This window comes from Rana temporaria, chromosome 1 (genome assembly GCF_905171775.1).
Source record: "Rana temporaria chromosome 1, aRanTem1.1, whole genome shotgun sequence".
In the NCBI taxonomy this organism is placed as follows: Eukaryota; Metazoa; Chordata; class Amphibia; order Anura; family Ranidae; genus Rana; species Rana temporaria.
In genome coordinates this window covers 678,899,522-678,926,522 of record NC_053489.1, presented here as the reverse complement: position 1 = coordinate 678,926,522, position 27,001 = coordinate 678,899,522, and the positions used below count along the sequence as shown (strand labels likewise).

The window sequence follows — 27,001 nt, the reverse complement described above, 5'->3', positions numbered from 1 at the left end:
GTACGGGGGACTATTATGGGATACGTTTTGATTTGATGTGTTCTGTTGTATAGTTACTGAAAGTTTTATTCATCACATAGAAAATTATGGCCAAGATTGCTAATGCAAGCGCTTTATTTGCTAAAGGTAAAGTGATAGAGGAATGTAGAAGCCCATGGCACCAGGAACAGGAGGATGTGACATTAAAGTGACATTAAATCCCAATACAAAAATAGGAATATATTGAAGTTTACCAATCCAATGACTGCATTTGTTTTCTTTTGTATGAATTTTTCTTTATTTCACGCGTTGGTCCTGCCAGTATTACATTTCCTATCTTAGGGTATCCGAGTTCTGGATGAAGTAATAAAGAAGACACCTTTGGAGAGCAGCATTGTTAGTCTGGGGGAGGGGAGTGCTAGATGGACTTGCAGATTTTGAGGGATTTGGCTAAGAAATTGAAGCCAAACTCCAGCTAAACACTTTTAACTGGATTCAGGTAGGGCGGCCTAATTTTGACCCGGCGTAGCGTAGCGTATTTACGCTATGTCGCCGTTAATCAGAGAGGCAAGTGCTGTATTCACAAAGCACTTGCCTCCTAAGTTACGGCGGTGTAGCGTAAATGGGCTGGCCTAAGCGCGCCTAATTCTAATGAGGAACAGGGGGGGCGTGTTTTATGTAAATGATTCGTGACCTGACGTGATTGATGTTTTTAACGAACGGCGCATGCGCTGTCCGTGGACATATCCCAGTGTGCATTGCTCCAAAGTACGCCACAAGGACATATTGGTTTCGAAGTGAACGTAAATTACGTCCAGCCCCATTCACAAACAACGTAAAAATTTCAAAATTCGACGCGGGAACAACGGCCATACTTAACATTGGCTAGGCCAGCTTTTTGTTCGACTAACCTTGCGCCGGAAAAAGCCTTATGTAAACGACGTAAAAAAATGCGTCATTGGCGTAAAATGAAGGATGGATGGCCGCACTCCAAACCAAACAGGTTGTCTTTATTTAAACGAACAGCAAAAACATACCAGATCACAGCAACAGAAACAGGAGGATAACCGACGTTTCACACTGACTTAGTGCTTATTCATGGCCAGCAGCGCTTCATATAAGCCATGAATAAGCACTGTCAGTGCGAAACGTCGGTTATTCTTCTGTTTCTGTTGCTGTGATCTGGTATGTTTTTGCTGTTCGTTTAAATAAAGACAACCTGTTTGGTTTGGAGTGCGGCCATCCATCCTTCATTTTACGCCAATGCTTGCCTAGTGCACTGCCAGCACCCATGGAATCCTACACCTGTGTATGACCCTATAGCAGACCCACCTTGAGCGGTGATTTTCCTTCTTCTATTGCTTTTGGATTTTAAAAAAATGCGTCAGGCGCACGTACGTTTCTGAATCTGCGTATCTAGTTTATTTGCATATTCTATGCCAAAATCAACGGAAGCGCTACTTATCGGCCAGCGTAAATATGCACCCTAAGATACGACGGCGTAGATGACTTACGCCGCTCGTATCTTAGCCTAATTTAAGCATATCCGGTTTCCAGAATACGCTTAAATTTACGACGGCATAGATTTCGAGTTACGACGGCGTATCTACTGATGCGCCGTCGTAAACGTCTCTGAATCTAGCTCTCTATAATCATTTCCAGCATTTTTTCCTTTTAGAATAAAGGTTTTACATAAATTATTAAACACTGGTCGTTGCAAGCACCACTATAAGTAGTAAATAGTTTTTCTGGATCCTCTAACTACTATTTTGTCTGGACAGCTTGGTCTGTTAAAGTAAGTTGAAAAACAACAGACTTACCAGCAGATTCACCAGATGAAAATAAAGGAAAAAAGCCTAAAAAAATAATGAAACCACCACGTTGGATTGGTAAGCTGCAATTTAATAATTTATTTTTGCATTTATTAAAAATGTAAAGGTTATTGAGAAAAAAATCCAGTAAATGTGAGGGAAAGACTCAACAAAACTTTGCTGCCTGTTGGATGGATAAGCAAAATGAACATTCAAAGTTGCAAAGAGAATCCTTAATCCCTAAAGCTTTTATGACAAATTCTGACGCTAGCCACCAGCAACTACAAATAGAGAAGAAAAGATGACATGGGGGAGACTGAAGGACGCAGAGAGATAAAGCAGAGCTGAAAGAAAAACGTTGAATAGATGAACTGGATAGACCCAACAATCATTTTCAATATCAATATACTTGCTATGTAGCTTCCCCTTTATGTCTCCTGTTGTTCATCAGATATGCCTACTGCATGGAGATGGTCACTGTAAACAAAATGTCCCACACTCCGCTTCAATGCTTTCGTCTTATACCACTTCCTCCCAGTCTGAATATAGATAGATATATCAACTGCTGACAACTACAAACTAGACAATACTTGTTTGATTGCTGAACGTGGACTCCGTAGGAACCCTGACCTATCCCTCATAGGCTGCAACACTCTCCCTACCTTCTCCTAACTCTGGCCTGAATAAGCACTAACTGTGAAACGCGTCGGCTGTTTTTGATTCCTGCTGTGTATTTGCGGTGTTTGCTTATGTTCCTTCACTAAAGACAACTCAAGAGTTCTTTGGTGTGTGGCCGTCCATCCGTCTTTTGCTACTTTCCATTCTCCTAACTCTCCCTCACAAGTGGGGTCTCTGTGTGTGTGTGTGTGTGTGTGTGTATAGATAGGGACAAACGTGTTCTGTCCTAAACATGGCTGGGTTTTTCTAATATAAAAAGTAATCCACCAACACATGGACGACCAAATCTACAGAGATTTGCTTGTCCTATCAGGACACCAGGCTTCTCCAAAATGGTGCTGGAGACAATTATAGAGGCCATACAGCTCTGAACATATGTACACAAACATATCAAATCGGCTGAAAAGTGGGTATATACACTTGCTAACCCATTTCCTCTTGTAGCCAGCTAGGCTTCCCTGCACTACAACTGGAGTTGAGATCAGATGTCCCAACATTCTGATATCAGTCACTATTTCTAATATGGCATATACAGGGTTCCCAGAGTCTGTGTGTCTCGGGGGGACATGGACCTGAATACAAAGTACCACCTCAAGGATCCCCAGGCATACAGCTCACAAAGAGCACCATTACCCCAAATGCCAGGGCCCATGATCGCAAGGCAAGAGGCTAGCATTCAGTTCTCTCCAAAAGTCTCTGTCCAGTCTAGGTCTGTTTCATTTCTCCCCCATCAAAAGTCGACTAACAAGGTCCCAGACCTCCACCTGGTCTGGACATGCGTTAGTCGGGTAAAGTGAACTCACATAGTCAGTCCACATGATCTCCAATCTTGGCTGCAAGGAGCAGTTGACATCAGTAGGTATGGGACAGAGGTCATTGACTCTCTGTCCGGCTGCCATTGCTTTAGCTGGGTGGTTTTAACATTCCATGGCTCGGTCTGCTGCTGAGCAGAGGGGCCGATTGCCCCAGCTCCCTGATCTCCACAGTTGTTGCCGGTGCTGGGCAGAGGTTCGTAGAACTCTGCCCTGTTGCCAGCGCTTCTGCTGGGAACTCCACATCATCCGCTTGGGGCAGGAGGCTGGATTCCTCCACTCCCAAACTGTGTAGCTGCCATTGGGGAGGTGAGCTGGCTGCTTTTTTTGTTCCCTCATCTGGCTGCTGGGACGACATGTCTGTGTTACTGTCTCCCAGGTGCATGGATCTTTGCTGGGGAGGATAGACCGCTTTATCCATCCTGGCCGACTGTTGGGGAGGAATGATGAGGAATGATGAAATGATGAGGAATGATGGAAAGTGATTGTCACCTTCTCACCCTGAGCCTCCAGAACTGTCACAGGTGTGGGGCAGAGGTCTTGGACCCTCTGTCCGGTGACCAGCGCTTCAACTGGGGAAGTTCCTTGCAACTCCACAGATACTGCTGTTGGCGTTGGGTAGAGCACAGTGAAGTTTGGCCCCAATACCAGCTCTTTTACTGGAGGCTCATTAGACTTTTCTGCTGAGGAATAACAACCTATCAAATCCCCTGTCTCTGCAACTGGTGTCTGGGGATAGAGGGTCACCATCTCCTGTCCGTGGAACCCAGAAGATGCTATCAGTGCTGGGCAGAGGTTAGCAGTGCACTGCCCTTTTGTCAGCACTTCAGCTTTGGGAATGGCAATCTCCATATTTTAGATTTTTTTCTTTTACCTGAGCGCTGTTAGTGTTTCCATATAGAGACACCTTTCCTCATATTTTCCACTGCTGATTCTCTGGCATACTGCTGGACAGGCACATTCCTCCATCCAAGATCATCCCATGCAGAAACAGGATCATCAAGGACAGTCAACACTTGCTGCATCCGCCATAAGACCTCCGCGACTATAGCTGCGGGGGCAGGTTGGCACACTGTTACTCTGCCAAATTGCTGACTTTTCAGCCAGGATTTCAGAGTTGTCAATTGGTATTTCCTGATAGTCCGAGGCAAAGGGAGGCCAGCCCTGGCGCTGAGCAGAGTCTAGCAGCCGTCTGTAGGCGATCTCCAGCTCCCATTCCTGAACAGCCAGAAAATCTATATCTTCCTGTGCCCAGTGCACTTCCGAGACGTTCAGTAGCCCTTCTCTGAAATCCATGATTTCGTCCAACCGCCACTCCAAATCACTCCCAAAGTTAGGGTCCCCTGTCAGCTTCACATACAACAGTCCCAGGCCGCCATAGCCAAAGCCTTCCGTTGGGCTGCCATCCGCTTGCCAAGGGCACGCTTGGGATACATGCCACCGGAGGGCTCTGTAGCTCTCTTCCAGCCGCATCTCTGTCCAGACCAGCCTGCTTAATTTAGCTGTCTGCTCCTTATGAGGTTTTTCTCCCAAAAACAGCACCCGCAATCCATACTGCAACCAGGAGGGGAGAACTTTTCCCTGGTGTCGCTGCTCAGGGGCTAGCGCTTCCTTCCGGAGTTCACAGTGAATAGAACCAAACCATCCCAGCAGGACCTGCTCTGACAGTGGTCCTCTGTGCTGTATCTGCATCTCTCGCAACATCCTTCTCAATTCCTCTTCCATGGCAGCTGACATCTGTACCTCTCCTCTACTGCTATCTGGACCTTAGATCCAGGTGGAAGTTTGGATATCCCAGACTGCGGGAAGAATTTCACTGCTTGCCACCAAAGTAACGAAAATTCCCATACTCTGCTTGAGTGCTTTCATCATGTACCACTTCCTCCCAGTCTGAATATAGATATCAGATATTCCTACCGCTGACAACTACAAACAAGACAATACTCGTTTGATTGCTGAACATGGACTCTGTAGGAACCCTGTGCTATCCCTCACAGGCCGGAACACTCTCCCTACCTTCTCCTAACTCTCCCTCACAAGCAGGGTCTCTGTCCCTATCTATACACACACGTGTTCTATCCTAAACGTGGCTGGGTTTTCCTAGGTATCCACCCAAACATGGCCAACCAAATCTCCCAAGATTTGCTTGTCCTATCAGGACACCAGGCTTCTCCAAAATGGTTATGGAGACAATTATAGAGGCCAAACAGCTGTGAACCTATGTACACATAAACATATCAAATCGGCTGAAAAGTTAGTATATACACTTGCTAACACACTTCCTCTTGCAGCCACCTAGGCTGCCCTGCACTACAGCTGCCTACAGCTGGAGTTGACATCAGCATCTCCTAACAGTATGTGTCCCATATGAATCAGTCAATATTTCTAATATGGCATATACAGGGTTCCCAGAGTCTTTGTTTCTGTGTGTCTTGGGGGTCATGGACCTGAATACAAAGTAACACCACCTCAAGGGTCCCCAGGCATAAAGCTCACAAAGAGCACCGTTCCCCCAAATGCCAGCTCCGCTAGTCCCGGCTAGGTCTGTCACAGTCACTAAAAGAAGAACCTGGAAAAATGAAATGTAGAGAAAAATATTTAACAGAAGCAATTAAAAAAAAACTTGAAATTTAGATAAAGGTAATATAACTGAGATTGTGTTATTCATTAAAAATAGTAATTGCCAAAGCAAAACCAAAGTATCTATCTACAGAATATGGAGAGCCGTTACACCCAATACAGAATTGATTGTCCTTATGGTGATCGGCTTGGGAATTGATATGTTAAAGAGGAAGTACCCGACTGAGATGTGACTGCTGATACTATTTCCATCACAATGACAATATTTATGGAAGACAACCTCCATTGTTGGGACTAGTGGTGTCAAACTGTGGCCCTCAGGTGAATGCCAGATTTAGCATCAAGAGAAAACCCTTCCCAGTTAATTGTAGTCTTGTGGGGGAGGGGTTTTACTTCATTATAAAATATTTGCTTTTAAGGTGTAGGGCATCTCAATGCACAATGAAATCCATCTTTTATTAAATGCTACTAATAAAGTCACCACATTAGAGAGATGGAAGAATTGGTAAAATGAAATATTTAAAATTTTTGTTTTTGAGTTTAAAACCATTTTATAGAAAATCAGCAAAAAACGTTCATTTTGTTTTATGAAATCATACAAAGTTGGTCCATCTATATTATTAGAACCAGTAATTGTAATTATAAATATCAATAATTAGATTCAACTGAATGTTTTTTAAAACACGTCATCGATGTACCGGGACAGGGAACCAGGAAGAGGAACCATTGGCGCAGCTTTTTGTTTTTTATGTTTATTGTGTACTTCGCACGTTAGCTGCTGCCTTAAGATCATTGTGTTGCAGCGCAGTTTTCTTGTTTTTTCTTAGGATGAGGAAGCCGTCCACCAATATTTCCTTTTTTTAGAATGGTGGTGTGGGGGGAGATCCATGGGCAGGATAGATCGGTGGCAGAATATAAGACCATTAAAGAAGAATTGTGTTACTATAAGAAAGTAAACTTATTTTACTAAATACATTTCATTAGTGTTGGTGGTATATTGGGGGTCTGCTTTACATTTTCCCTGGAGTCCAACTTAAAACATAAAGTGGTCCATTTATAAACAATGTCATCCACACAGCACGTTTCCTGGACACTCGTCCATCTCTATTGTACTGCATTTATTTTCAAAGTGGATTCACCCCATGTGTAATGCGGCAAGTGGGTGAATTTTTGTTGGAATATAAAGGTGACGGGCGAATCGTGTATGTTCCTGGAATCTATCATGTTGTATGCCACTACTAAGGAGTGAATCTTGATTGAAGATTATGGTGATTCCTATTTAAAAAATGCAAGGTGACCAAAGTGAATCCTTCTTAAATTTGAATGTGAAGGACAAATTTTGTTCGAAAAAAAAAAAAAGTAGAAATCCAGCTTCTACATACAATTTAATAGTTTAAAAAAACACACTCATGTGGAAACATTTTCAAGAGAGTGAATCCTTTGAAAATAAATGTCAGAAGATTCGGGAAGAAGTCACTATAATTTGCCAGCTAAATAGTAGCGGTAGTCCCCTAGAAAAGCTGTGGTAGGGCTGCGGTCTGTCGGAGCTCTGGAATTAAGCGGCCATCTTCTTCCAAGGCAAGCCACGCCCCATCTAAAAACTTTTTTTTAATCTAATTACTGAAGAAAGAACTTTTACAGGGTGAAACTGACCATCTCCCCAGAGACTGACCTGTACATTCATTTGGTAATAAGGCGGCCAGTGGTGTAGCAATAGTAATCACAGTTGTTTATTTCACCAAGCATGGGCTAGCACAAAGGGATTCAGTAATAAAAGACATAAAACAATCAATACATTTCAAACATATTTTTTTATTTTTTTTGGGCAATTTATATGGCCACAGTGTTATCCACGGGGTAACATGAAAAGGACTCAAATTTAAATGAATATAAAGCCATCCTGGCTAAAATACACAAAAAAAATTAAACGGTGTTCATCCAGACAATGATGGACAACTATTCCCCCACTGGAGAACACCAGCATCGCGGTCAGTCCAAAACGTTCAGTGAGATCAACGCTCTCAGCTCCTTTTATTGGCTCCCTCCACGTGGGCTTCACACCCGCCAATTTTGTCCAATGAGCTGCTAGCCTTTGCCTACCAATCTCATGGCTGTTACAACCAACGGCAACCTGTAAACTAGAAAATAGGGAAAGATCTGCGGACCCCTTGGAGCTATCCCATGAGGGCCCAGCTTAGAGTTTTTTTTTTAATTTACCTAGAAGAGGTTTTCGCAATATTATTCCCTGGAAAATAAATGATTTAATAAAAGGAACGAGGAAAGGAGAAGAGGGAAGGAAAATAGAAAATAAACACAATACCATCACCATTTACCTTTTAAAAAAAAGTATCTATTTAAATGACACCCACTCCTCCAGGCAGACATTCACCCATCAAGATATTTTCATAACTCCCCCAGTGTTTTCAGTTCAAACAGGAATTTAGGATCACTGGATTTCTGGCAGGATCAGCAGGTTTTCTTTGGTGCTGAGAAAATTCAAGAGCCCCACCCAGTGCACAGGAGGAGTAACTACTCATATATGTTCAAGTTACATCCCCCATGTACCAGGCAGGGGTCTTTTGGAACCTCTGGGGATAGTCCAGACTTCTCATGTAAAAAAATATAAAGGAATATTATTAGAGCAAAATAAAGAAAATGATCTGTGAACAGCAAATGTGAATATGGAATTTATAATAATAAACTGCACATGGTCAGCTCTGGAAAATGTCTTCCTTATAGAATAACTGACTATCTTGCAGTATATAATTATAAATGTTTAGCATTTAGTGTAAATATATATTTCAAGTTACAGAGACTGACTACATAGGTGATTTGTGTAAATTAGAAAACAGCCCTACAATAGTGAATCTTAGTTAATAAGACAATAAACAAAGGAATAGAGACCTGAATCATCTAAATAGAAACCCTCCTTTACTAGTTCTACTCTTTTAGATTGAAAACAACTGAATTCAGGTTCTTACGAGTTACTGCAATAAATATGTAATAATTGTTCTTGGCAATGTCATATTAAAATTAATCAGTAAACCATTAAAAAACTTTTAATGTTAAAAGCAAAATGTTCATAGCACCAAGCCACACATGGCGTGCATGTGCACGTGAGGACGTGCCGCGCTCATGGGTGAGGGGGAACGAAAAATTATGGGACTGCCCGAGGGAAAGGACGGACCGCGCTAGCCGATAGGAGGAGATGACTGACGGCTGGCTCCATACCATACGTCACACGCCGATCACCGCGCTGCACAGCGGAGGACCCGTACGGTGCGGCGAGGGACTGTAGCACCCGTGCTTGGTTCCTCACACGGGGGATTGTGTTGTGCCGAGGCGGGGGGCTCAGGAGAACTGCCGGCGTGAAGCGGGGACAGACGAGCTAAGAGGAGGAGGCAAGTGGTACGGTGGCAGGACGGAACATGCGGAGTCCATTCACAAGAATCTACTGCTTCACTCATCACGGCAAACAGGCCACAGTAAGGTCAGCAGTAAGGAACCCCCTAAACAAAGGTCAGGAAGCACGGAGGTAAGGCAGGGAAAACCTGCACAGTTACCCTGCAAAAAAGAACAGGTCTGCTTTGCATTATCCGCCTTATCCGCCTTCTGATTTGCTGCATCCCTTAAGGTATGAGAATTTATAATTATTGAAAAACTGTAAACTGGAAGGGACGATACCGTGGGACAAGCTATAGGATTAACAAAATGTACTGTAAAAGAAATGTTTGAGAAAAGATTTAAATCTGACCTGAATTTGGGGTAGAGCGCCAGAAGGGAGGTGTTTAAAGAAAATAAACGGTAAATTATTACTGAAACCATTTAATCATTAGACGCAAAAGAAGCACAAGGCGCAAACACCCAAGGTATTTTTAACAGCTCACTCATATCGGTTTCCGAGCCTTTTGATCTTTGGACTCAACATACCGATCTGTACCTACGCAATACACTGCATATGGGTACAAAAGTTAAGGGCATGCTTTATAAGTTAGCCCGTGGGGCTCGCCGAAGTGAGAACCCAGGTCCCTGCAAATGTTTGTGACCCCCCCTGATATCGGTCTGAGATTTCTCTGAAGGAAGTCTCAGTCATACATACACGAGAATATTAAAGACCTAACGGCGACATACTTTGGGCACAGGAGAAGGCTGAGCTGAAGAGAGAGGGGAAGAGGGGTTGGGAAGTAACTAATAAACAACAGGCAAGTTCTCTTGCGAAGTGGCGAATTCTTGGTGCAAGCGCACCCTTAGTCCCTTTGCTACCCTTTTTCTTTTTCCTTCTCGTCTCCGGGCCCAGCAAGTAATATAGAACCGGGGGTACAGGAGTAAAAGGGGGAACGAAAGGGAAAACTGAAAACTAAAGTACACAGGAATAACATGGTGACACGCTCCCCTATCACCTGTTAGTACAAAATCCCCCTTCCCTTCAAGAAGTGGTCAAGGATCACAAGAGGGAGATAATCTAAACGGTGCAAGTTTACATGATATGATGAAGCGGCATATGGGGGAATAATATCGGATTCCCCTTTTTTCACCCATCTTTGCACTGTACAGGAGTATCCCCGCTCCAACGGAGCCTCTCTACAATTTCTAACTCTCCCAACAATTTGAAAAAGGAGGTTAAGCTGGGGAAGAGAATTAGAAGGAGAGAGAATAAAATGAGTAGAATGACGAGTAGATCAACAAAAGGGGGGCCCCCAATTACCCCAAGCAACACAACAGCAACAAGCTCAATAAGACCATTTGTGACCAGAGGGGAAAGCCCGCGTGCCCAGGGGGCCCAGGGAGCAATGAAGCAACAACAACAAGTGAATAAAATTAAAAAGACTGATAATAAGATACCCCAGAGTGATATTTCTAGAGAAACATCTATAGAGCTAAGAGAGGAAGGGCCCTTGGGAAATGGACTGGAAAGCAGCAGGATTGAAGAACAAAACGTAAATACACAGTCCCCCTCAAAGAGAGAAATGGCAGAGATGCTGTTAAAATTGGAAAATGCAATAAAGGGGGAGATACAGAACTTACGGACAGACTTTGGTCAAATGCTTTCCAGAATAGAATCAGCAGAGGAACAAATTGAGAAACAAGAACAAGAATCCAACTCACTAAAAATTCAGATCGATCAGATCCAATTACAACAGAGACTTATTCTCTACAAATTAGAAGACCAGGAAAATAGAAATCGGAGACAAAACCTGAGGATCAAATCATTACCAGAGAAGAGGGGAGAAGATCTCAGGACAACTATGCAAACGATATTTAATCCTGTATTGAAAAGAACAGCTGACAACCCAATCATGATCGAAAGGGTACATCGAGTAGGAAACCCGAAAAGAGGGTCACCCGAGCGAACAAGAGATGTCATAATAAGATTTAGATTCTACGAAGAGAAGGAAGAAATATGGAAGAAGCTGAGGGGACAATCCCCGATAGTTTTTGAGGGGGTCGATCTCCGGATTTTCACTGATGTGGCCCCAGAAACCTTGGCGAGGAGATGGTTGTTAAAACCACTCTTAAAACAAATGGTCGACCTAAATATCAAGTACAATTGGGGGTTCCCCGCCTGTCTAATTGGGACAAGAGAGGGAAGATCTGCGACCTTGAGATTCCCCGAGGACTTGAGGGAATTCTGCAGGAAATTGGATATTCGGATCCCCGACCTGCCGGGATGGGGTTGAGGGGGAGGCGGGGGAGCCCCTTTTTTGAGGCCCCCCCGTCCCTCTCCTTCCCATACCCATCCGGCTCCGACTTAGGCTAAAGTCTGTCTCCTTAGGGTCCCCTTCGACGGAGCTCTTCTCTCTCTTTATCCTGAGAACGGAGGGAATACTCGGTGGACATAGAGGAAGACGAACGAAATTAGTCCCTTTTTTTTCAAAGGGACTCAATACATCTGGGGATTCCCTGCTCTCTTAGCTGAGATCTGAGAGAGGAGATTGGAGTGTTAGGAATGTGTCCCTTATTTAATTTTTTTTTTTCTCTTCCCCCCGGGCTTACTACCGGGATCCGAGAGGACCCGGGGTGGCTATGGGGAAGATGAAATTGAAGCTTTCCCCCCACCTCCCCTATCTAATGATGGTGGGGGGGGGGGGAAATCCTAAACCCTCACCCAGAGTGATCTGGACCAAGACATGGGAGTTGGTTCAGAGGTCTTTAATAGACCAAACGGGAGGGAGGGAGGGGGGGAGGGGGGAGGGGGGAAGAGGGGGGAGGGATTGAGGGGAGGGGGAAAAAGCCCTGTCTCACCTGGACAACTAGAAGAGAGCGTAACCCATAGAAAAGAAAATTGCAGACCCAGACCCGGGGAGAGAAAAGGGAGGAAGAGGAGGAAAAAAAAAAAAAGAGAATGAAGATGCCAGTAATTAAATGCCTCTCATACAATGTTAAGGGTCTAAACAGCCCATACAAGAGACATAAGGTGCTAAAGGAACTGAAACATTATAGGGCAGATATTGCATTCCTTCAAGAGACCCATCTGACAATAGGGTCAAACGTAAGGATGTATTCGACAGACTTCCCCACTTGGTATTATGGAGACACCATCTCCAAGAGAGCCAGAGGGGTCGCAATAGGGGTAGCCAAGGGGACTAGGTTTGTGCCTACAGATAGACTAACTGACCCAGAAGGGAGATTCCTCTTTTTGAGAGGAAAATTGGAGGAAGAAGAGTATACCCTGGTAAACGTATATGCACCTAACATCTCCCCGATGAAGTACATATTGGGAATCTTAGGAAAATTAAAAGACTTTAGCAGGGGAAAGATAATACTAGGAGGAGACCTAAACTTCTGCATGGATCCGAAAGTGGATAAGTCCCACAGTGCACTAGAAACCCAGGACACACAATTAAGAAAGGCCAAAGCTAGCCTACATAGAAGTCAGCTCGTAGATGCATGGAGGATTTTCAATCCTACTCAGCGAGACTACACATTTTTTTCCCAGGTACATGGTAGTTATTCTCGGATCGACCACATCTTTGTGGATCATAGAATGCTGGAGGGGGTGGTCGAGACGAGAATAGAGCCCATGACGATCTCTGATCACGCCCCCATTAGTATAACTATAAAAATCTCGGGAAATCAAAGGCCCTATCAAAGCTGGAGATTAAATGAGGAACTACTGATTGAGGAAAAAAGCTTAACAAGGGTTAAAAAAGAACTAGAAGAATATTTTAAGATAAATGAGACTGAGGAAATTTCAGCGGCAACCCTATGGGATGCCCACAAGGCAGTGATAAGAGGGGCTCTGATCTCGGAAGGAGCAAGGAGAAAAAAAGAAGCGATCAGTAAAAAAGTAAAATTAATAGATGAGATCTACAGTTTAGAACAAAAACACAAAAAAGAAGGTAAGCAACGAGATGTATACCTAACTCTTGTCAATAAACGAAACATACTTAAAGATCTCATGGATCAGGAAATAAGAAAAGAATTCAACTCAATAGCAGGTGAAAGATACAAGTGGGGAAATAAAACAAGCAAACATTTGGCTCGGCTGGTGAAAAAAAAGAAATCAAGGAACTATATTGATAAAATCAAAAATGAAAAAGGAGAGGTTGTACATACAACAAAAGAAATTGCCGAAACATTTAGATTATATTATGAAAAATTATATTCAGTAGAACAAAAGACTTGGCAGACAGGAGAGAAAGAAAATAAGATCACAACCTTTTTAAAAGAAGCAAGACTCCCAAAAGTTAGTCAATTGGATGCAGAGGGGATGGATAGGCCAATCACGGAAAATGAAATCAAGTTAGCATTAACAAACTCTGCCTCAGGTAAAAGCCCAGGCCCAGATGGCTTTACAGTAATGTATTACAAAAAATGTAAAGAGATACTACTACCAAGGCTATGTAGGTATTTTAACGGCCTGGGGAAGGGGCACAAATTAAGTAAAGAGGCCTCGGAAGCAATTATAACTGTTATCCCGAAAGAAGGCAAGGACTTGGAGGGCTGCTCGGGCTACCGGCCGATATCTTTGCTGAACACGGATATAAAATTGTTCGCAAGGATATTGGCCGGGAGAGTGAAGCAGGAAATGAATAAATTGGTACATCCAGATCAGACGGGTTTCATTCAGGGACGAGAGGGGAGAGACAATGGGGTAAGAACACTTTTGATAATCCGGAAAATGAGGTTGGCGGGGTCCCCAGGTCTACTCCTGTCAATAGACGCAGAGAAAGCGTTCGACAGGGTAGACTGGGGACTCATGCTCTCTACGTTAAAGGAAATGGGGTTTGGCAGGGGGATGATGAACTGGGTGGCCGCCCTTTATCAGTCTCCTTCGGCAAAAATAAAAATAAACGGTAGCTTCTCGCAAACATTTCAAATGAAAAACGGAACGAGGCAGGGATGTCCATTGTCACCACTGCTGTTTGTGTTGTCAATGGAACCCCTGCTAGCTAAGATCCGTAACAGTCAAAAAATAAAAGGGATCAAAATAGGAGAGGAGGAACATAAACTTGCAGCTTTTGCAGACGACGTCCTCTTCTATTTAACTGAACCCAAAACATCAATCCCAAACCTATTAAGCCTTTGCCATGAATATGGAGAAGTTTCAAATTTCAAATTGAATATCACCAAAACGGAGATTATGAGTATAAATGTTAGTAAGACAGAAGAAAAATCCCTGCAAAGGAATCATCGTTTCGCCTGGGTTAGCGAACTTAAATACCTTGGGATCTTGTTAGCAAAATCAATCAAAAAAACCTACGCGATAAATTTCATCCCATTGTTAAATGAAATTAAGAAAGAGACAAAAAGGGTGGAAAATAGAGCAATATCATGGATAGGACGAATCAATTATTGCAAAATGGTCATCATGCCAAAGATCCTATATAAATTCCAGATGATCACCATAGCCCTCCCGAGAACGCTACTCTCAGCCCTTAATAAATTAATTATGAATTTTATATGGAAGAATAAGAAACATAGGATATCCTCTCAAACATTAAGGCAACCAAAAAAAAAGGGTGGACTCGCCGTTCCGGATGTTAAGAGATACTACGATGCGGTGATATTAACAAGGGTGGTGGAGTGGGCCAGAGTCAATAAAGAAAAAAGGTGGGTAAGTTTAGAAAATGAAATATCACAGGCAAGGTTAGATAAGATAATTTGGAATCCCCCCAAATTTAGGACACTGGATATAAATCTACACGAGATAACAAAAAAGGCACTGAAAACATGGGATATAGTATATAAAAAAATTGAGAAAGAATACAACTCACCTCTCATAGCACTGAAAAACAATGATTTTTTTGCACCGGGTAAGACACAAGTAGGGGGGCATTGGATTAAAAAAGACACTGCACAACTAAGAGATATAATGAGTGAGGGTCACATTAGAACACTGCAGGAGTTAAAACTTAATAAAAATTTAATGGAAATCAATGAGTGGAGGTATCAGCAACTAAACCATTTTATACAGGGTCTTCCCCACCCTTTGAGGTCGGGAGACCAGTTGTCAGATCTTGAGAAAATTTGTACCACAGAAAGATCCAAAGGTATTATTTCAAAACTATATAGGATCCTACTGAGGATGGGGGAGCCGGACGTACCTCCATTCATTGAAAAATGGGAAAGGGAATTGGGCACACAGCGGGATAGGACCACAATAGAGAGATTGTTGGCTCTGACTCACTCCTCAGCGGTTGACAGCCGCACGGCGGAAATGTGTTATAAATGCATCGCCGGTTGGTATATGACACCGGATAAATTAAAACAATTTAAAGAGGGGCAGACAGGGGACTGTTGGAGGGGATGTAGATCACCAGGAAATATGGCACACCTTTGGTGGGGATGCCCCAAGATAAAAGAGTATTGGGAAAATATATTGGGTTGCGTGGAAGAGATCACAAAGAAAAAGATAAAGATGGACCCATGGGTTGTTTTATTTCATGGGGGAGAAGAAGGCATTAAAAGGTACAGGGACTCACTGGTTCCGCACCTCCTGAATGCCGCTAAGAGATTAATTCCTAGAAGGTGGCAAGATCCAGACCCCCCTTTAATGTGGGAATGGATTGACGCGGTCGAAGAAACATACAGAATGGAAGAACTGAAAGAGGGGTTAGAGGGTAATAATATCTTATTAAGCACAAAATGGGAAAACTGGAGGATTTTCAAGAAAACATGGAGTTACGCAGAAAAGCTACGGGAAGAAATTTAAACGCTCCCTTAGAAGAAAATTAGAAAGACCCATAGGTCTGAAGAGAATGTCTAAGGTGAGACAGGGGGGGAAGGGGTAGGGGTAAGGGGGGGTAAAAATGTGAAATGGTCAATTCATTGGTATAAAAAAAGAAAGAAAAAAAAAAAAAAAAAAAGGAAAAATAAATATAAAAAAAAAATAAATAAATAAATAAAGATGTATAAAGAAAAAGCGACACTAATGATGCTAAACCAAAATAGAGATGCAATGGGCTGGTACGCAGAACATGAGCATAAAACACGCACTCTATGAGGTAGAGTCTGAAGTGAGGAAAGAAAAAAAAGAAAAAAAAAAAAAAAAAAAAAAGCAAAATGTTAACAGCCTATCCAACACGAGTCCTGCTATTACCATTGTAAGCTTGAAGATCTTTTAGATCAACCTCATTGAATCTAGTTTCACTTTAATACTCCTAACTGCAAGGCTTAACTCCACTACTCTGGAAATGGCTAACAAATGCTATACCATTGGCATACCGCCCAAAATTCTAAAATGAAAAGGAAGGACACATAACACAAAGTATATAGACATAGAATGTGGTCATGCCAGGCATGCAATAGTTTAGAGGTTGGATAAAAGGTTTAGTGAGTTACAACAGTCTTGGTAGTGAAATACAATTTGTTAAGAGATCTGAACATCAGAAGAGGGACAAGAAAACAGAGGGAATTTGTTCTAAAATAAAAATGGGGTAATCAGTCTGTATTTTTTGGATGGAGATGCCATGCCTTTAGTAAGAAAGTTAAATCAGTGGTGGATATCTCAGGACAAAGAGTCATGACTACACACTTAGGGCCAGATTCAGGTATGACTTATGCCAACGTATCTTCTGATACGCCGCGTAAGTGCACTGATGCGCCGTTGTATCTCTGAGCCTAATTCTTAATGGAAGAGATGCGTGAATTTTGGCCTCATCCGAACGACGCAAGTCTCCTACGCCGTCGTATCTTGGGTGCATATTTAAGCTGGCCGCTAGTTGCGCTTCCATTGATTTACGCGTAAATGACCTAGATACGCCAATTCACGAACATACTTGCGCCCGTCACAGTAAGTTACGCCGTTTATGTAAGGCGTACGACCGGCGTAAAGTTATCCCTCATAAAGCAGGGGTAAGTCATGTTAGGGTATGGACGTCGGTACAGCAGTCGGATTTTACATTGTTTATGTAAGTCGTACGTGAATGGGGCTGGGCGTAGGTTACTTTCACGTCGTACGCATTGAGCCGTCGTATCTTAGGAAGCCGTCGTATCTTAATACAACACGCCCACTACCTTCCTACTTTGAATTAGGCGGGCTTACGCCGGCCAATTTACGTTACGCTGGCACAACGTAGGGAGCGAGTGCTTTGTGAATACTGCTCTTGCCTCTCAGGCCCCGTACACACGATAGAATCCATCCGCTGAAAAATCTCAGCGGATCGGTTTCAGCGGATAGATTCTATGGTGTGTACATTCCTGCGAATATTTATGGAATTCCTTTTATGACAGCGTCGCGCACGTCATCATCGCGGCGACAGCGCGACACGTCATCGCGAGGGGATTTCGGCGCGGATTTCGATCCCATGGTGAGTACACTCCATCGGATCCAAATCCGTGGAATTTCTTGAGAGGATTTATCCGCGGATACGGTCCGGTGGACCGTATCCGCGGATAAATCCTCTCGTGTGTACTAGGCCTTAGAGTTACGTCGGCTTAGCGCATATGAGATGCGCTACGCTGGCACAAAGATGCGCCAAGCTACCTGAATCTGGCCCTTCGTGCAGAACTAATAGTGTGACATGGGCCTGAATGATTCAAACTGTGAAGTTGACTACAGCAAAATGCACATATAACCTAATGAGCTATGTATTTCCTCAAGAAAGTCACATACCTGATAAAATTGAGCTTATGTGATGTTGTTTCAGACGTGCCATCACTCACCAATTCTTCCTTACCCAACATCTACCTCTGCACCAATATGTAGGGAAAATTCATCATCAAACACAATTAGTGCCTCTTCCATGTTGTCCTCCTGTGCCTCTGGAGACATCTCAGACTGAGATCCAGATGTGTTTGTGGTCGAAACGGAAGAAGAAGACATGGAGTTGACAGTAGATGTGTTGGAAACTCTGGAGCTCTGTGAAGTGTTCTGGTGGGAAACTGATGAGTCCTCAGATTGTGCAGTAGAATCCGTTTCAATGGGATCTTCTTCCTCTCCTCGTGTAGCTGAATCCGCAGTTTTTTCTTTCCAGCTTTCATTTGTATATTTAAGGACTTCAGTACTTTGACTTCTTTTGGAGTAATCAATTGCCAAAAGACCATTAAACATCCGTTGTATCTTAGGTGGAACCCTTTTCCATGCTTTAGGAGGGTTAGCCATCTTGAAATTGTTTTGCCATTCAACAAAACGTTTGTAGCCTCCATCATCAAGGATGGCCACCCGCCATGGAAACTTTCCTGTAAGTAAGCAGAAGATGATGACACCAAATGCCCAAACATCGAGGCTGCCATCTACAACCAATCCACCTGAAACGGTCACATTACGCATCTCTGGGGCCATGTAGGATTGGCTGCCACACCTGGATCTTATTACTGTCCCTCTGACCTTAGCAAGGCCAAAGTCTGTGATCTTGATGCAATGACACTCCTTATCAAATACCAAAATATTTTCTGGCTTCAGATCCATGTGCACAAGTCCATTTTTCGCTATGAATTTGAGGGCACTGGAGATCTGAACAGCACATCTCTTTGCAGCGTCTTCTGGAATTCCCACCTAAAAAGTTAATAAAAATGATCAAAACACAATAGATGTTAAATACAGAAGGGAGATAATAAGGAGACATTCAGAATACTTATGCAGAAACAGGTAAAGTGTATGTATTGCCATAACTTTGTTTTTTTTATACTAGGGATTATTTGTCATATTTTTATGTATTTTCCTTATATTCACCCTATTTGTCTCAATGGCAGTGGTCACCAGGACAATTAAAGTGATAGAAAATTCAAAATATTAAAGTTTTCAGAACAAAAAGTGTAAATCTTCCAACTTGGACACCTGTACTAGTTTCAACTAAGAAAGTTTCCTCTCACTTCCTGTTGCATCTCTGGGAGAGGAAGTGAAGGGAAATCTCCCCAAATTGACTAAGGCCCCATACACATGATAGAATCCATCCGCAGATAAATCCCAGCAAATGGGTTTCTGCGGATAGATCCTATGGTGTGTACACGCCAGCGGATCTGTTTCCGCGGAGAAATCTCCTCTGGGATGGATTCCAGCAGATCGGATATTTGCTGACATGCACAACAAATCCATCTGCTGGAATCCATCCCAACGGATGGATCCGCTCGTTTGTACAGACTCACCGGATCCATCCGTCCAAAGGGATTCCCCGCACGCGTCGTAATGATTTGACGCATGCGTGGAATTCCTTATATGACAGCGTCGCGCCCGTCGCCGCGTCATAATCGCGGCGACGGCGCGACACGTCATCGCCAGAGGATTTCCGCGCGGATTTCAATGCGATGGTGTGTACACTCCATCGCATAGAAATCTGCGGAAATCTTTGAGAGGATTTATCCGTGGAAACGGTCCGCTGGACCGTATCCGCGGATAAATTCTCTCGTGTGTATGGGGCCTAACAGAAGTTTTAGCTTATGAGTGAGTGAGTGAATAACTTATATAGCGCTACAAATGCGAACCGAATCGCGTCAAGGCGCTTGGCATCCATTTTCCTTCCATTTAGCCTTCAGAAAAGGTGGGTCTTGAGTTTTTTTCTGAAGGCCTGGTGATTCTCTTCCGTTCCCAAATGAGTTGGTAATGAGTTACACAGTCGAGGTCCTTGGACTGCAAATCTTCGTTCTCCTTTGCTCTTGTAACGGGCCGGGGGGATTTGTAGTAGATTCTGGTTGGCTGATCAGAGAACGCGTTTGGGGTTGTGGTATGGCCTGGCCTGAATGGTTCAAACTGTGAAGTTGACTACAGAAAAATGCACATATAACCGAATGAGCTATGTATTTCCTCAAGAAAGTCACATACCTGAGAAAATTGAGCTTATGTGATGTTGTTTCAGATGTGCCATCACTCACCAATTCTTTACCCAACATCTACCTCTGCACCAATATGTAGGGAAAATTCATCATCAAACATAATTAGTTGTCCTTATAAAGGATAAGTTCACCTTTTATAACATGTTACACCAATATTCAGGATGTAACATGTTATGAATGCACCAGCCCTCGCACTGAGCTGTGCCAGCTAGTGGGGGGTCTTTTACACCCATTAGCTGTTTTTAAAAAAAGGCCACGTGGGGCTCCGCCCACCAAGCTACGTCACTCATTCACAGCACTCTGAATGGAAAACTACAAGGACCAGCAGCCTTTGCCCCTGTCAGCTTGTAGTTTTCAATGAACCACGTGAGCGCCGTGGTAGTTCATTCATTCTTCCTGTGAGCAGGTATTGGCTCCCTCGTACGAGGTACGAGCAAGCCTATACACTGACAGGTCTGAAGGAGACCTACATGGCATCAGTGATCTTCTGATTGCTGGTACAATGCTTTACAGGTTCCTGCGACTAAAATAATAAATGCACATTTTTTTCTACCTGCAACAAAATGTGAATTTATTATGTTTTTCTGAAAAGGTGAACTTCTTTAACTCCTCATACTGTAACTCTAGCCAAAACTACAAGAAACAAAATTCAGCCACACACATATATCTTGATGTACTTACATTTGGTATAATCAGAGAGAACAGATCACCAGCAGGAGCCAGTTCTTGGGTAAACACAAAGTTGTTAGTGGTTTTGAAGATGGCGTCACAGCATCCGATGATGTTGGGATGAGACGAAAGAAAGGATGAAATGCTGAACTCCCGGAGGAAAGACTCCTGACTGATTCTGCTTCTATCCATGAACTTCGAAGCCATTCTTTGTCCTGTAAAAAAAAAAGAATTAAACTTGAATTAAAAATTGGAAATTTTAAGCTGATCATTTTCCTATGTTCACTCTCAAAATTGCAATAGTTTTAATTAGATCTGATGCTCCCAGATTGAGAATGTATTATGCAGCCCATTTGGGGTGGATGAGTCATCGGGAGGCATGCTCTACGGAATTTTACCCTAAAAAATGTTTGACCCATAATTGGGTCCTCACACTTGTTATCCAACTGTGATATTCATGAAGTTTTCTTTCTACTCTCCTGTTAGTTTTGAGTTAGGTAATTATAGAAATGTCTCTACTTATTATATATGTATCTCATAATATGTTGCTTATTATATTTTGTATGTTTTTTCTTGTAAAACTCAATAAAAATATTGAACAAGAGAATGTATTATGCTTCATTAAAAGTTAAACTTATAAAAAAAGGTTAATAAACTTTATTGTGATTTTTTTTTTATTTTTTTTAAACGAAACTTCAGCCCTACCAGCAATCAGCAGACACAATTTAGTACTGGAGAGGTTCCTGTACAACTCTTAAGCCCTGTACACACGGCCCAGATTCTCGTCAGGAAAAACCTTGTTTTTGCCGACGAGATTCCTGGCAAGATTCTCTTGCCGGCCGAGTGTACACACAAACACAGTGACGTCATGGACTACAACAAGCTCACATTTTTGCTTCACCCTACCTATGCCTTGGAAGCTACCGCGCATGCGTCAAAGTCATTTTTTGAGCATGCACAGGTTTCCATGGAGACAGGCAAGTATACACACGCTCGGGTTTCTCGGCAGGAAAATACTGCAGAGAAAATAGAGAGCAGGTTCTCTATTTTTCTCGTCTAGATTCTGGGCAGTTTTCTCGACGAGAAACCTCAAAGCCTCGTACACACGCACCGTTTACTTGGCAAGAAAGCTCTGCCAGCAGTTTTCTTGCCGTTTCCTGCCGATAAAACCGTGCGTGTGTACGAGGCTTTATTCTGATTGTTGCTTCACACTGAGATTTCCACAATTAGAAGCTTCAGCAAGTCAGATAGAGCCAACCTCATTTCCTGGCTGGAGGACAATAAGCATTGTTAGCATTATATCCTTCCCAGCCTGACTGCTTCTAGTTGGTTCCTTGTATTCATTGGATTTCTATTTTATCATATAGACTCATCATTATATGTGGTCATTATCTAGGACTGTCTGCATGCAAACACAACCTGTCTAGGAATGTCCACTCCTCCCGACAGATATGTTCCCATCAAGACATTTTGATATTTGCATAACTACTCCCAAGAGTCAACCCAATGCTTAGTTAGCTAAATAATCTTATCAATATGTATTAATGTTTCATACAGTTTATATTTATAGAGATGTAATAAATCCTATAATTGGGCCATATTCTCTCACTGCATATATTGTACCTGTTATTTGTCATTACGTGTGTTGATCAGGGATTCTACTTTACTGCTCCTTTTATTTTAGAGTGAGTCTACAATTAGTGACCTCTTGAAAAAAATCGAATTTCCATACATATCCTCTACAAATATTGTTGTATATCAAAATGGTGATTAGATTAAATTACCTGTTTTCCTGTCGTTTGTCAGGAAGACTTTTCCATATGAACCTTTTCCAAGCTCCTTCCCCATGAGGAAATACTTCTGTATGTCCACCTGCCGTAGTCTCTGCGAATAGAAAGAGACCATTCTATCCAGAAGAGCTTCCACGTCATGGGCAACAGAGGCCATAGTGTCCTAGAGAGCAAAAAATATGTTTGTCACATTATTGGTTACAATAAATTGATAAATTATTAGCTTGAAAATAAAATCTTTACAGAAACTATAGAAATGTGTCAAATATGAGTAAATAGCTATGTTATATACCTATAAATATAAAAAAGCTCAATAGACCTCCACATCTATATGTATGACGTAGGCCCCGTACACACGTCCGAGGAACTCGATGGGCAAAACTCATTGTTTTGCTCGTCGAGTTCTGTGTGAAGCCGCCGAGGATCTCGGCGAGTCAACTTTCCTCATTGAACAACGAGGAAATAGAGAACATGTTCTCTATTTGGCTCGACGAGGAACTCGTCGGCTTCCTCGGCCGAAAGTGTACACACGCCGGGTTTCGCGGCAGAATTCAGCTCCGATCGAGTTTCTGGCTGAATTCTGGGGCCTCAGGAATAAGGCTTGGCCACCAAATTTAGAGCTTGAACACAAGCTTAAAGGAAACAAACATGAAAGTCAGAGCCCATTCACACGGGGCGACAGACGCCTGACAAGTCGCGGCCCGTCTGTTCAATAGAACCGTTCTAATAGGAGCAACGCAAGTCGCTCCAACTTAGAAAAAGGTTCTTGTACGACTTTGGGGGCGACTCGGGGCAACTTGCATTGACATCTATACAGAAGTCATTTTGCAAGTCGCCTCTGAAGTCATCTTCAGGTCGCCTTGCCGAGTCGCCCCCAAATTAGCGTCGCCCCTGTGTGAATGGGCTCTCAGCCATCTATTTATAAACAAGACAATTATCAGGGAATGATATAAACTGATCAAGTAGGAAAATAAATAAAATATCCAAGACATAAAGCATTACATAAATAGGTGCCATGCTATATCCAATAGTTACTAGTTCAGTTGTGTGCAGGGGCCTTCGAAGTAACTGGTGGCCAAAAGACTCATTTTTATTCTTTTGGTAAGGAAATGTAATAAACATTGGTCACTACTGATGGAAAGGTGTATTTGCTGCCAGCAGCATCTTGGTGACCCCAGATACTGCCACGAAAAGAGTAAAGATACCATAAGGATGACCTACATGAGATGCTCAACTTTCCTGTGGCCAACCAGCTATGCCGAGTTTCCAGTTTTGTTACATAAAGTCAGGAGGATGAACACAGAGCTCAGCCAGGTAAGAAGTGTAATTTTATTGAGAGATATCATGTAAAATATGGAAAATGGACGCCTCTCTTTTGTATCCAGTACAAGACAGCAGAGGCCATGATAAAGGCCATCAGAAGATATTAGTGACTTTTCCCTAAACCCTTCTCCCCAAAAATGTGAAGTCCCAGAATGACCCACAATGACCATGAGTGATGTCATAGCATCCAAACACTCAATTGTCACGTCCCCTTTCGGGCATCTTAAAAAAAAAAAAAAAATTTTAAAGCATTTTCTTGCTCAATGTCATCTTTATGGTCTCAGTAAGACCTCATATCATCAGACTGACAGACGTCATGAAATGAATTGAAGGGAATGCTCAGTGAGATATTTATGAAACATGTTGTATTCTTGTTTTGTTGTGAGTGAGTCTTTTATACCAAAAACTCAGCAAGTGTTGAATTGTTTTGTACAGATTGGAATATACTTGTAATAGGAGATTTGCATAAAATGATACATTAATTTGCCCACCCAAACACATTTACCTTTGTATTACATCACACAAATTACTACCTCAACTTTTATTGCATTTAATTTATTACTAACAACTTTTTCATCAGGCTGGTCACTGCAGACCTCCAATGTCCATCCTGTCTTCTCTATACATTGTATTACATAATATCCTGTCCTGAACCTCCATCCATTGCCTCTTTTGGCAGTTTTTAATATATAGTTCTTTATTATTTAATGAACATTCTGATAATAATACTGCAGATTTTTATGTGATGAATATATAAAGATCCATTGATTGGTTAGATGAAAGTGACCTTACCTTAATGTGGTGGGGATTCAGCGGTGATGAAGTTGGATTCGTTTCTCTGAATATTATGTTCCTCTGCAGATCAACACCGGAAAACGTCACCAAATCTCCAGCTAGGCTGTAATAGATGTGTATACTCTCTGGAAGTAGAATGACTGATGAGAGGTTGAGGCCCGCTTTATACAAGGGAGATGGGCGGGGAAGTCAGAGAATGGAGGGTTTCCATTGGCTGACTTCTAATGTAAATGTTATGTAAATAAGCCTGAGTTGCTGCTGCTAATTTACATATAAACAGGTTTTCTGGAGAATAAGTGAGAGAATTAACATGATGGAACACAAATATTTTAAAACTTTACTGAGTTATAAAACAAAAATAATTTTCCATTCCATGGTTAATATGGCGGAAATGTTAATCTTAAAATATTTTTTTAACTGATTCTAAACTGAATAACTAATACAAAAGGAAATATTAACAAGGTAATTAATTGAGAAAAAACATCTTGTGATATCTGCTGTAGGTTTTTGGTGGTTATTTTACTGTATACCATTATGTCTAATTTCCAGTAACATTGTATACCAATGGGTTTAATTTAAAAAGGACTTAATTGAAAATAAAAATATAGATATATATATGATTTTTATGCCAATTACATTTTATAGTTTGAAGAACAATTCAAGGGTCCTGTCAGGATAGGAATATTGGAGCCGCCATGTCTGAGCTTATATCTAGAGATTCATCTCTAAACCCTTCCCATCTATGACCAGCTTTAGACTAAGAATTCTCTCTGAGATCTGATTTCTCTAGTGATATCATTTGGTAAAGTATATAGATTTTGGGTAAAATAATTACTTACCACTTTGTCAGGACATTACATCGAAACTTTTCAGTGTAACATAGATATAATAGGTTCATTTTGTTTTATAAGAAGAAATAGGAAGGATACCCCACTGAATATTTTAAAAATAATTTCCTGCAATTATATTAAAAGAGTATATTGGAAACATCGTTAAAAACCCAACACTTTTTACTTGTATTTGTTTTATATCTTTTTGCTCAACTTACTTCCATTTCTTGTATTTGTGTTTTGTGTTGGTGATGACACAAAGATTGTTACAGTTTTTGCTTGTTGTTTTTCTCTTGTATTTATTTTATTTAATAAGGCAGAAAAATCTTGATTTGTTTTTATTTTTGGAAAACCCTTAAGTGTGTTTTTTTATTATTTAGATATTATGTCAACTAAATGCATTGTATTTTTCAGGAAAGGGAAACAGAGTTACAGGAGAAAGTGTTTTGGGGGTTTTAGCGTTGGAAAAGTGGAAATTTATAGAAGTGACTTCCATATTTTCACAAGTAGAAAAGAGTTTTGGTCTTTCTTTACGTTGTTATAAATGTTCTAGGGTATGGAGCTGTGTATATAGTCAGTGAATCAAATAAAGATTTATTGGATTTATTTTAATATCTCTTGCATCTAGCATACCTTATTTTTTATTAGTTGAGGTTAATTTTCTAGGTGTTCTACACCCTAACATTACCTGTTGAATTGGGTGTGATAGTCATTACCATAACACTGCCAGTTTAGTATTCATATTGTATTCCTGGAGGGTCACCTGTACCATTGTTTGTTGTGTTTACTATATACACCGTATCCCATCACTATTGTTCCCAAAGTCTCCTCTGTCTATTGTCTTTTGGGTGTAGGCTCAGATTATTCAGGGTAGATACCATTGTTATTATAAATGTTGAGTTTCAGTTCTGTGTATATGAAAATTCCTGTGTTAAACCTTAAGTGATTCGTTTTTATTATTTAGATTTTGTGTCAACTAAATGCATTGTATTTTCAGGAATGGGAAACTAAGGGCCAGATTCACAGTGGAGATACGCCGTCGTATCTCTGTTTCTATCTATGTGCCTGATTCATAGAATCAGTTACGCATAGATAGCCAGAAGATCCGACAGGTGCAATTGTTTTACACTGTCGGATCTTAGGATGCAATACCGCGGCCGCCGCTGGGGGGAGTTTGCGTCGTAAACCAGTGTCGGGTATGCAAATTAGGAGTTACGGCGGTTCCCGATGGATTTTCGCGTTCGCTACGTCGCCGCTAGTCTAGTTTCCTGTCGCAAAGTTAGTCGGTTTTTTTGGTGCCCTAACTTTAGACAGCAAACGTATTGCTGTCTAAAGTATGGCCGTCGTTCCCGCGTCGAAATGTAAAAAATAACGTTGTTTGCGTAAGCCGTCCGGGAATACGGAATTACGCTAAGCGCGTCACCGTTCGAAAACATGACGTCACGGCGCGCAAAGCACGGCGGGAGTTCGGAAACGGAGCATGCGCGGTAGGTCTGGCGCGGGAGCGCGCCTAATTTAAA

General features: G+C 42.0%; 1 protein-coding gene across 1 annotated transcript; it reads right to left on the bottom strand.

The window, feature by feature from the left end:
• Positions 1-17,978: 17,978 nt before the first annotated feature.
• On the bottom strand, positions 17,979-25,705 carry LOC120945191 (serine/threonine-protein kinase SBK1-like). Its single transcript, XM_040359159.1, has 5 exons — positions 25,700-25,705; positions 22,528-22,696; positions 20,756-20,958; positions 19,854-20,003; positions 17,979-18,800 (listed from the first exon to the last, which is right to left on the bottom strand). Exons 1-5 carry the CDS (start codon positions 25,703-25,705, stop codon positions 17,979-17,981), a joined length of 1,350 nt encoding a protein of 449 aa, XP_040215093.1.
• Positions 25,706-27,001: the final 1,296 nt, after the last annotated feature.